This window comes from Pseudochaenichthys georgianus, unplaced genomic scaffold, assembly GCF_902827115.2.
Source record: "Pseudochaenichthys georgianus unplaced genomic scaffold, fPseGeo1.2 scaffold_752_arrow_ctg1, whole genome shotgun sequence".
Taxonomy (NCBI): Eukaryota; Metazoa; Chordata; class Actinopteri; order Perciformes; family Channichthyidae; genus Pseudochaenichthys; species Pseudochaenichthys georgianus.
The window spans coordinates 42,501-54,662 of record NW_027263302.1 but is presented as its reverse complement, the minus strand read 5'-3'; the positions used below and the strand labels follow the sequence as shown (position 1 = coordinate 54,662).

The 12,162-nt window shown below is 43.3% G+C and overlaps 1 protein-coding gene across 1 annotated transcript in view; it reads right to left on the bottom strand.

Annotated features, from left to right (window-relative positions):
- LOC117444216 (netrin receptor DCC-like) overlaps nucleotides 1-12,162 on the bottom strand; it is a 49,902-nt gene that overhangs the window by 4,706 nt on the left and 33,034 nt on the right. The window contains exons 10-12 of the mRNA XM_034079869.2: nucleotides 10,830-11,053; nucleotides 10,455-10,571; nucleotides 6,095-6,244 (exon numbers count right to left, since the gene is read on the bottom strand). Coding sequence (XP_033935760.2) covers nucleotides 6,095-6,244; nucleotides 10,455-10,571; nucleotides 10,830-11,053 — 491 coding nt within the window. The remainder of the gene's footprint in view (nucleotides 1-6,094; nucleotides 6,245-10,454; nucleotides 10,572-10,829; nucleotides 11,054-12,162) is intronic.

Sequence of the window (12,162 nt, the reverse complement as noted above, 5' to 3'; positions counted from 1 at the left end):
TGGTTGTGTCTCTCCAGTAGCCGTTGCTCAGGGGCTGTATCCAGCCGTGGTTTGTCTCAATGTTAAAGTTCTCTGCCATGTCACGGAACTCTGCATTGTTGAATTCTCCTCCATTGTCACTGTAAATTCTCGTGGACGCTGATCCATGTATGAAGGAAAGAGTTCACCATCACAGAGGAGTTCTTTGTTTCCACGATGCTTCCAGCGCTGAAACGTGTACATTGGTCCATGATGTGGAGGTACCATAAACTTGGTTCCAACTCGTGCAGGTCCACTGCCACCGTTTCATTGTACTCTGAAGCCAGAGGCAAGCCCACAGCAGGCTTCGGCTTGGTCTTGCTGTATCTCTGGCATATGTCACATTCCTGTACTATTTGTTGTAAAATAGGGTCACAATCTTTGTCTTTATTTCACGAACTGCGGAGGAGTCGCTGTAGTCTTTCTGCGGAGGAGTCGCTGTAGTCTTTCTGCGGAGGAGTCGCTGTAGTCTTTCTGCGGAGGAGTCGCTGTAGTCTTTCTGCGGAGGAGTCGCTGTAGTCTTTCTGCGGAGGAGTCGCTGTAGTCTTTCTGCGGAGGAGTCGCTGTAGTCTTTCTGCGGAGGCGTGACCAAACTGTTTGTGTAGTTTCAGGAGAGCTTTGTGTTTCTCATTTGAGGTCATATTTTCTGTGACTGTAAGGACCTCATCTTTCATTTCAATTTGATTCAATCCTGTGTCCTTGTCTCTGATATCTATACAGTAGTGTCCTGAACTGGTGAGTTCAAGAGGGATATTCTGTTTAAACATCACAGCTCTATCATTCTCCATGTCCAAGATGGTTCCTGCCCTTTTCAGTGAAGTCTTACTCAGAAGTAGTGGGATATCAGCTTTGACTACTTCAGTTTCCACTCGACATTTTGTCTGTCCTATTTTGGCAGGCAGGTGCAGTATTCTGGAGGAATGCACTATATTTCCATCTCCAAAACGGAATGGTCTGGAACTTGGAGTTTCACTTTTCACAATCTGGTTCACTTGACTTTGACTGAGATCAGCGACGAAGCTGTCCAACCATTTTTCTCCACACACTGTGCGGGTACATGCCGTGTCAATGATAGCCGTCCCTAAAGACTCCGTTAGGAATACCTCTGATTCAGACGGTGAGGCTTTAGTAAACAGTGTAATGTCACATTCCTCTACCTTTGTTCCATCTTCAGTTAGCTTTACTCGTTCGCTACTCTTGTGAGGACAGTCTTTAGCCCAATGGAACGTGCTCTGACATATAGCACATTTTGTTCACACTTCATCGTTAACATGTATTCCGTTTGATGTGCCGCCTTGCACTCTCCCCCCAAAGGTCCTCTTCAGCGCGGACGTCATTGCAGCAAACGTTAAATCTGTACACGCAGTCAGCGCCATTTGTCTATTTTTCTCGTCTAGACAAGCCGTGTCCAAAAGTTTAAAAGCTAGCACGGCGTCAGGAAGAGCCATGTCGTACTTTGTCATTCGGTTGTATCGCTGTTCAAAGTCAATCACATAGTCCGCCATGGACACGGAGCTCTCCTTTTTGATACAGTCAAAAAAAGAGTAAGCATCGTATGCGCGGTCTCTCTCTTCTTTGAGAAACATGCCATCTAGTTTTGCTAGCAGTGTGTCCATACCATTGTCGTTGTTCAAATCCACAGCGGGTATTTCCATGGCGATGTCCCTTGCCCTTCCTTCCAGCCCCAGGACAACGGCGAGGGCTTGTTTCTTCTTATCAAGTTCAGTAACCAGCTGCCAAATGGCGATTTCATTTTTCCAACACTCGTATGGTCGGGATTCGTCGAACTTCGGTGGAACTTTGTAGTTAGCAGTAGCCATCTTCTGCTAACCATCCTCTGCTACCAATGTTAGTCTACTACAAATAAACACAACGTTTATCTTCTGTTAACTTGATTTATTCCATCAACGTACATAACACCAATACAGAGCCATTAACGAACAGTGGACCTCACGCTCCAGGTCTACACAGACTCACTGCGCATGCGTTTCACAGCCTCAAGAGAGCAACCTAGACTACCGTATATCCTGTAGTATAGGCGCAAAGAGATTACATGTTAACACTCTTATCAACATATGAGTGGACAAATATGCTTTATGCTAATGTTTATTATCATTTGAACATTACAAATATTCGCCTCAATTCAACCTGGAACCTCTCATACAATAATACAATACAAAGTGTGTGTGTGTGTGTGTGTGTGTGTGTGTGTGTGTGTGTGTGTGTGTGTGTGTGTGTGTGTGTGTGTGTGTGTGTGTGTGTGTGTGTGTGTGTGTGTGTGATGGATCATTGGAGCTATGTGCAACTCAGGGCATATGCTCGAACCGGAGCTGCCTGGACGCTGCAATCATGTTGCGCACTATCCGTGCTGAGTGTGCTGACTTCTCCTACAATGTCCCGCTGTCTGGCTTCCTGCATAAAGGCAAGTGCTCGGCGCAGTTGTGGCGAAATGTCGCTCCTCGCTCCACTCAATGCACGTAAGGTCTCTCTCTCTCTCGCTCGGGCCACACACGTCACACACACACCCTCCCGGTCCTCCAGATGGCCAGTCGGTGTCTGCCGGTGAGCGTGGAAGTGTGGTCTGCCACAAGCGGGCTGTCAGCGTCAGCTTGTAGAAGGTATTTTAAACTCGATGCGCTCTGAAGTTACGGGGCGGCCGAGGAAAAGAAATACACATGCGTTAAAATAATTAGTGGCGATAATTTTATTTTTGCGTTAACCCGTTATTAACGCCCTAATATAAATATAGTTTTTTTTTTCAAAATACCAAACAGATCCTGCATGCATCCTGACTCCATCAGAGCTCCAGCTCCCCTCGTGTCTCTGAGTCCTGACTCCATCAGAGCTCCAGCTCCCCTCGTGTCTCTGAGTCCTGACTCCATCAGAGCTCCAGCTCCCCTCGTGTCTCTGAGTCCTGACTCTCCTCGTGTGTCTCTGAGTCCTGACTCCATCAGAGCTCCAGCTCTCCTCGTGTCTCTGAGTCCTGACTCCATCAGAGCTCCAGCTCTCCTCGTGTGTCTCTGAGTCCTGACTCCATCAGAGCTCCAGCTCTCCCCGTGTCTCTGAGTCCTGACTCTCCTCGTGTCTCTGAGTCCTGACTCCATCAGAGCTCCAGCTCTCCTCGTGTCTCTGAGTCCTGACTCCATCAGAGCTCCAGCTCTCCTCGTGTCTCTGAGTCCTGACTCCATCAGAGCTCCAGCTCTCCCTCGTGTCTCTGAGTCCTGACTCATCAGAGTCCAGCTCCTCCACCCGTGTCTCTGAGTCCTGCCTCCATCAGAGCTCCCAGCTCTCCCTCGTGTCCTCTCTGAGCTCATGACTCCATCAGAGCTCCAGCCTCTCCCGTGTCTCTGAGTCCTGACTCCATCAGAGCTCCAGCTCTCCCCGTGTCTCTCTGAGTCCTGACTCCATCAGAGCTCCAGCTCTCCTCGTGTCTCTGAGTCCTGACTCCATCAGAGCTCCAGCTCTCCCCGTGTCTCTGAGTCCTGACTCCATCAGAGCTCCAGCTCTCCCCGTGTCTCTGAGTCCTGACTCCATCAGAGCTCCAGCTCTCCCCGTGTCTCTGAGCTCTGACTCCATCAGAGCTCCAGCTCTCCCCGTGTCTCTGAGTCCCTGACTCCATCAGAGCTCCAGCTCTCCCCGTGTCTCTGAGTCCTGACTCCATCAGAGCTCCAGCTCTCCTCGTGTCTCTCTGAGCTCTGACTCCATCAGAGCTCCAGCTCTCCTCGTGTCTCTGAGTCCTGACTCCATCAGAGCTCCAGCTCTCCTCGTGTCTCTCTGAGCTCTGACTCCATCAGAGCTCCAGCTCTCCCCGTGTCTCTGAGTCCTGACTCCATCAGAGCTCCAGCTCTCCCCGTGTCTCTGAGTCCTGACTCCCCGTTGCTGCAGAGGCTTCCCTCACAGGATCCACACACATGAGAGAACCCTGAGCTCTGCGGTTGTATTCTTTTACGTTCCAGTCTCTCGCTGTTCTTTCTGTACTCATCTGTAGACTGAATGTCTTCACAGGTGAAATCCCAATTGTTCTTGTCGGAGTTACATTTAAAGAAAGTGTAACAGGAAGAGCTTCCTGCTAAAGCAAAGAGAACACTTCCAGAGTTACTTGTGCAGCAACACGCTCAGATGAAACTCCCGGTGTAGCTGCAGTCAGCCCAGTCACAGCCAACATGGCCGAGCAGACAGACGTGACCACATGGAGTCCCTGTGAGTGCATTAACCACAGAAGAAGAGGAGAGAGAGCTGCTCCCCATGGGAGAGGAACGACAAAGAGCAAAGAGGAAAGGAACATCTCAAGTGAGGCCAAAGGAAAGAGGAACGAGAACTCTGATCTAGGACGCTCGGCAACCAAAGACACATCTCAAGGAATTTGACTTTAGAGTTTTCATCACGGAAGAGAGCTCTTTGTTCTAGTCTTTCAAGCATATGCAGCTATACCCCAGTATACCTTTAACTGAACCAGGACCGTGTGCACAGTGTGCATCGCTGGATCTAACACCCTATCAGCAGCATGCCATGTGTCACAGGCACAATGTGTAGAGCATGGCGCTATGGTCCAAGGAAACAGGGCAGCATCCTATCTCTGTAGTACCGGCTCCAGACAACGCACTCATCAGTTATGGAGACACTCAGCGGCCTCTCAGGCTCGCCTCAGTAGATCTCTCTGGAGCATCAACACTGTGACCTCTGATGATTGTGTACAAAGAAAACAGTTCACACCTACATTCCAGCCAGTCACACATGTCAGGCTTAATGTTTGGTTACATTTAGAAATATATGGTGTGAAAAACAGAACATGGTCAGTGATAGGCCAAGTGACTGTCAGCAGAACGAGCCTTCTCACTGTTGCAACAGCAGTCCCAAAGGAACACCGAGCGAGTTTACATACATGTCCGTGTGCAGTGACTGCTACTCATCGGGACACTCTACGAGTTAGTCTCAGATCACTAAACCACAGAGCAAAACATCTCCTACATCAACATACTCATTTGACTTGTGTGAGAAAGTCACTCCTATCAGCGCCTGGGACTGGACCCTTCCCTAGTAACGGTGGTGCGGCAGACGTTCACCAGCACGTCCGTCCACATGTGGCTCTCTGAATGGCCTGTTAGTCTGATCACTACGATGGAAAGGCTGACAGACCACAATGTGCTCAGCACGTTACAAAGACATCTCAGTTATCGGACTCTCCAAGGACCAGACGATGGATACACTTCAGAACCAAGGAAAGAAGTTCTCTTTGAAAAACAACGACAGAATCAGAGGAAGTGTAATAAACTCCGAGGAGTTGTTTGTTTCGCTGAAGCAACAGAGAAAGGACCAACACATCACGATCTCTCTCTGGGACCGTATGCTCAGTCCAATCACCTTCACATGTCAACGAGTGGAGTTCACGGTCTCCTTGTCTGTGTCCCTGCTTTGTTTGCTTATTCATATGTAAAGTATACTATTAGTGTGTGCTAATTATTATTATTATTATGTGTCCCTCATTAACTGTTGTATGTATCGTACGCAATTTGTCCAGCTTGATTTTTTTCACCACTTAAAATGATAAAGTGTATTTTATTGATAAAGACGAGCCCTTCCAGTTCACAGCTTTGTGTACAGCAGCACGTCGTCCTCCAGCCGCACAAATCTATCCTCTAAATATCTTTTCAGATGATTCAGTTTAAGGTTTTCATTGCAACGTTTTCACTTTCTCCTCAAATTCATTCTTCAATTCTCTCCAGACTCCTTGATGCCATCCACAGCAATATAATGTCATCTGTCAACGTCAATTCCTTCAGAACGTGAAGCTTTTTACTCTTGTTCAAACTTCTGGAGTCTTCTGAAGTCTTTTTTGAAAATGGGGCGTCGAATCAGGGGGTTAGTAGTTCAATCCCACCCTCAAAATGTCAAGTGTCCTTGGGCAAGATACTCAACCCCAAATTGCTCCTGTAGGCATCACTGGATTGAGTCGCGTTGGGTAAAAACATCAGCTAACTAGCATGTAGTGAATACAAATCCTGCCAAAAGCCTTTGAAATATTGTGTTTTATATGAAAATGATATTAGTGCTGAAGGCTGTTGTAACTCACACCCACCTGGTGTGTATCCTCGGTCCACGGTCAGGCTGGGGAAGGGCATGGGTCTCAGGCTGAACTTATTGTGTGTGAAGCCACAGGAGGGGGACGGCAGGATGCCCGGGTACTGAGAGGAGTCCAGGGCCGGCACCGGGATGGCACTGACCACCGCTGTACACACACACACACACACACACACACACACACACACACACACACACACACACACACACACACACACACACACACACACACACATTATACTTTAGCAGTCCTACAGAGCAGGGGTTCCCAAAGTGGGGGTTGCGAGATTATTAAAAAAAATATATATAAAAATAATTCTTACAATATTTAAAAAAAAAAAAAAATGACATTAAAAGAATATTATTTTATAAATAATAATATCCAGTTTTTCCCACATAATTTGAATGTATGTAGGGGCAGCGCTCTTCCCCCCCCACCATGCAAATGAGCCATAATCTCATTAAATATGCGCATATTTTAATACATTTCGGAACAACAATCTGAACATTGGATAAAGTCAGGAATCATATTAGAATCTAAAGTGTTTACAGAAGGGATTTTGTATCACTCCATAAATCATAAAACAGCCGTTAAATATCAATGTCCCCATGTTTTAGGTATAATGTTATATCACTCAGGGGGGGGGGCTCCTGCTTCCTCCTGTCTGAACAACGGGGTCTGGTTGTATTCATCTCTGCTCAATGACTGTATGGGGTCAAAGAATTGACTATTTGGAGGGCTGTGATGCGCATCTTTAGGTGTGTGTGTGTGTGTGTGTGTGTGTGTGTGTGTGTGTGTGTGTGTGTGTGTGTGTGTGTGTGTGTGTGTGTGTGTTGTTAAATGAAGTGGTGCTGTGATCATTTCAAGAGAAACGCGTTTAATTACAGCGGCGAGACGAGCAGAGATGATTAATACTCACATCGACACACACTATGTGTGTGCGTGTGGGTGTGTGTGTTTTTTAATTTGTGAGACAAAAACATAAATGTAACACAAGATTTAAAAAAAGAAAGAACAACAATGAGAAAGCGATAGATAATAAAATGGACAGTGGAAGAGAGACACAGTAAACATATATAAGCAAACAGAAGACAGAAGAATACATGACTTTGGAACAAAGGGAAATGAAGAGGCAGCGGGTTTAGAATAACATGAAATGAAGACTCAGAAAAAGATAGATAGTAAAAAAAGCAAAGAAGAGGGCAGCCGAGAGAAGTGAGAGAAGAATGGAGGAAAGCTTCATTAGAACATGTGTGAGAGCCTGAAGGCTGCGACCCGCATGTCACACCAGAGGCTGCGCTATACTCATCCCTGCCCATCGTCAAAATCCAGTATTACCCGTCGGACTTCACACAACTCTGACGAGGGGGGGGGGGGGGGGAAGCGCACTAGTGAACTGTCAACCGGGGCAGGGGAGGGGGGGGGGGGGAGAGCTTGCCCGTGAACTGTCAACGGGGGGAGCGCCGTGTTATGCATGCCTCTCAGTCTCACGGCATTTCGTGTTATCGTCACGACATTTAATGTATTGATTCGTTGACACGATTTTCCACTTTTTTCGTGTCAATGTCGAGCCAGGATTATTGTTTTTATTTTAAATCGTATACTGTCGGACTTTCTTTGTCGTCTGTGAGGAAAAGAAATGGCTCAGAGCCATAGGATACTGAAATCTCTATTTTTTAAAAATCTGTTTTTCCTTCTAATGTGTTATTCTTTTCAAAATAACACACTGTTATTTACTCAACAATAACACACAATTATCCTTGTTTTTATTTATTTGTTTAATTCTATATTCTCGGGCTTTTTTGGCGTCCGTCAGGAACTGAATTTCAAAATAAAAATAACCGGAAACAGATACACACCCACTGAACTGATTACCCAAGATCCTCAGCTATGGTTTAAGGTTGGTGATTGGATTGTTTAGCCTCAATGCACGTTGGGATATGGTGTTAATGCCATATAAAATCCGAAAAACATTTAAAAAATATAGATATACTTTATTCCGAGTGTGCTTGCTTTTCTCTTTGAAAGTCATCACATAACGGCATTGTAATACACGGTTCGGCTGAATTAAATATTACATATATGCCGTAGTTCTGTATTTATAGAGCCCTGATGAGAAGACTTCTAGACAAACATGAAGAACTGAAAACGTGACGTGGATCATAAATATATCAGCCATTAAACAACATCTTACATCTCTCTTCACACAATACGTCTCCTTGCAGTATCAACACTAATTCGGCTGACTTTTATATTTGATCCAATTGGTAGATAGGCTGTATTTACACCATAACGGTGCACAGCTGATATAAAGGGACTTGTAGTTTTTAAAGATATTACTGATTTTCTTTGAATGTAAGAATGTAAATACTGAGTTGAGAGAATAGGCAGGGGGTTTGGGTGATGGGAGACACATCTATGGAATCACAATTGCAATAGCTTACCATTAAATGACGGGTATGCCTTTCTGTCTGTGATGTTTTACAAATCAGATATTAATGTGTAGAAGTAAAACATGAGAAATAGTATAGCAATATATCTGAAGATGTGTAGTTTTATTCATGTTTTCACATGAATAAAACTGCACATCTTCAGATGTCCTCCAGTGTCCTACACTAATAATACAAAGTTATTATTAGTATGCTGTGTGCACCTTGTGTGCCTAGTGGTTAAAGCACATTATTGAATTATTGTTTTAATATGTTATATTTGATGAAACACATATTAAGAGTACATACTTTCATAGGGGGAAAGTAGAAGGTCTGTGATAGAAATATAGACTATAAAAAAGCAAGAAGATACTATAAGTGATCTCTACAATAAAACAGTTTAGTGCCGGATGTACAAAGATATTAATAGGAGGAGGTGCAAAACAGAAAAACTAATTAACCTTTATTAAAACATTAAATAACAGATTAAGATCTTCTTTTAAATAAGAAAAAAACATTGGGGGTATCTATCTACAGATAAATATTAAGCCTGACAAAGTACTTAACGTCTAATATATTGCTTTCCTGCAATGTTAACTATGTTGAAGCACTTATTTTAACTGATATTATACACATTAATTATACTCTTATGTATGTAGATAGAATAAGAAATGTGCAGAATATGACAGTTTAATGGTGGAGGTACACACATATTGATAGATGTCTTGTAATGCACTGTTGAGGAACCTGTGACCCAAGTGTTTCATTCATTGCATAACTACACCGTAGTTGTGTATAAGATATGTATGATATATATTATGACTATTTTGCACATCCCTTTCAAGATTTTCAAAGGTTTATTGAAACCTTTGAAAATCTTGAAAGGGATGTGCAAAATAGCCATAATATACAGTCTTTAATTAACTATTAGTAGAGAATAACGAGTAATGAATATACTTTATTACTTGTTTCCATTCATGTCAATTGCAGATACATGTTTAGTCTTCTCAAGCACCAACTATCAAATATCTCTCCTGATTGTTGGCACTTGACAATCACCTTCCCTGTATTTTACTCAGGTGTAACTAAAGTCTGATTTAAGGGTTGTTTATATTTCACATCATTAATCAGAATCTGCAAAGTAACTCAAATAAATGCAGTGGAGTAAAAATACCAGGTTAACCTCTGAATTGTGGTGGAGTAGAATTACAAAGTAGCAATGAGCTGTCATGTGGGTATACGGCATTAATATAATGCTGCGCATTATGGACACAAGTGATTTTCACCCATTTATTAATGATATGTTTTACATTTGATAACACCAATGTGTTTAATAATGGCAACTTCTAATTGTGGGAAAAATGAAAACGTTCAGTCGAGACGTCCCATAGAACATTTTGCGAAACACAATAGCCAGCATGTGTAGTTCCAAAATGTTTTTCGGATTTCATATGGCATTAACACCATATCCCAACGTGCATTGCGGCTAAAACATCCAATCACCGAGCTTAAACCATAGCTGAGGATCTTGGGTAATCAGTTCAGTGGCTGTGTATACGTCTGTTTCCGGTTATTTTATTTAGAAAATGATGTTCCTGGCCACCATTGTGCGCCTCTAAGAAACCTTTAATGATAAAAATAAACGAGACCTCGCCTCCAAGGGTAAAATCATATTAACGTCGATGATCCTTCAGCACTATCATTAAGAATAATTAGCATGTGTCCAACATTTTTGTTCACAACTAAATACCTGCAAAATAATGGAAAACTATGACTATTTGTAATACTAATAAGAAAACCAAACAATACTAACACAGTAAACTTGAACCTGATCAAATATAACTGCTGAACATCAGTATAAGCATAACCATTGTTAGCATTTAGCATGTAGGTACCCACACACTCACACACATACATGTGTTACTTACGTGTGTTGCTCGGCTGTGAGTCCATAGGAATCATCATTTTGCCTCGTGTTCCCCTCCTGCCGGCCAGCGAGCGGTCCAGGGTGGAGATACAGCTGGAGGCCTCGTCTCCGTCAGCTCCTGCAACATCCACACATCCACACATTCAGACAGGGATTCAAATATTTGCTCTCCGTCATTTAAACTGTTAAACGAGAATTTAAAATGAGTTCCACTGACTCATGTTCTACTCTCATGATCAATCAGGCTTGATTTTACAGCTATGCAAAAAAGATAATCATAACTATCAAATAAAACAGGTTTACAAAAGTGAATAACTGTTATTTACATAAAATATATGTGAATGAATAAATACATGAATCAGCATCCTTCTTGTACCTGAGTGGCTGCTCTTACTGCCCATCTGGCTCTCTGATTGGCTGTGTGCCACTTGGGGGAGGTCCTGGCAGGACTGGATGGGCGAATCACGTCCGGACGGAGCGATGCTCGGAGCTTTCTCCATGTTCTTCATTTCCATCTCCTCATGGTGGATCCACAGGTCAGGGGGCCGCAGGTCCTTCTGGCTGCCTTTCCTCTTACTGGCACTGTGGCTTGCTCTCTTCCTGCACAGAGGACGAGATAGGTGAGGAAGGGAGGTAAACATGTGAGGAAGGGAGGTAAACATGTGAGGAAGGGAGGTAAACATGTGAGGGAGCGAGGTAAACGTGTGAGGAAGCGAGGTAAACATGTGAGGGAGCGAGGTAAACGTGTGAGGAAGCGAGGTAAACATGTGAGGGAGCGAGGTAAGCGTGAGGAAGAACAGGAGACAGACCAATGTAAATGGAAAACACAGTGTATTATGGGTGGAATGCTTATACAGTCATGTTACAAAGCAAACATCTAAATTCCAGCAGAGCATGAAGGCACCATGACAGAAACATCAGAGTGCAGCCTGGCTCATGTTTACTGCAGTCACAGAGAACACAGCAGCAGACAGGTGCATGGAGAGGTGGGTCTGATCTGTTGTGCTGCAACACACCTATTAGATGTGTTGAGGTACATTATAAAATATCCCTAACCTAAATCATATCATCTAAAACCAGTCAAACCAGATTGCAATGAAACACCTATTGAAACGCCATGAACTGGATTAAAAGATTAAACAGCGGTGACATTTGACAAATAGGATTATGAAATGTCTTGAATTGGATTATGAAATAATACTGCCTGAAAGAACATGAACTGGATTATGCAATAGTACTGTCTGAAATATCAGGAACTGGATTATAAAATTAAACAAACCTGAAATTTGAATAATGGGATGATGAGATGTCATGAAACGGATTACAGAATAATACCTCTACAACAGGATAAACTGGATTATTCAATAGTACTGTCTGAAACAAAATGAACCACATAATAACATATCATCTCTACCTTCATGAACCTGATTATACAAATAATACCATCTGAAATGTGATGAACCAGCATCTTACATACAACAGACCTATCACGTATTTACATTTCCTCTCTGCATAGTAGCTTTGTTTTGGTTCTGGGTGATGGTGTTGTATTTCTGACAAAGAGGCTGCTAAAAAGTGTTGCAAAACCAACCAGGACAGAACATTAAAAGAATTGTAATTGAGTTTGTGATATAATATATGTAAAGGACATTGTGAAATGTGAAATAATGCTTATACGATATGTATATAATACGATTACACATAACAAT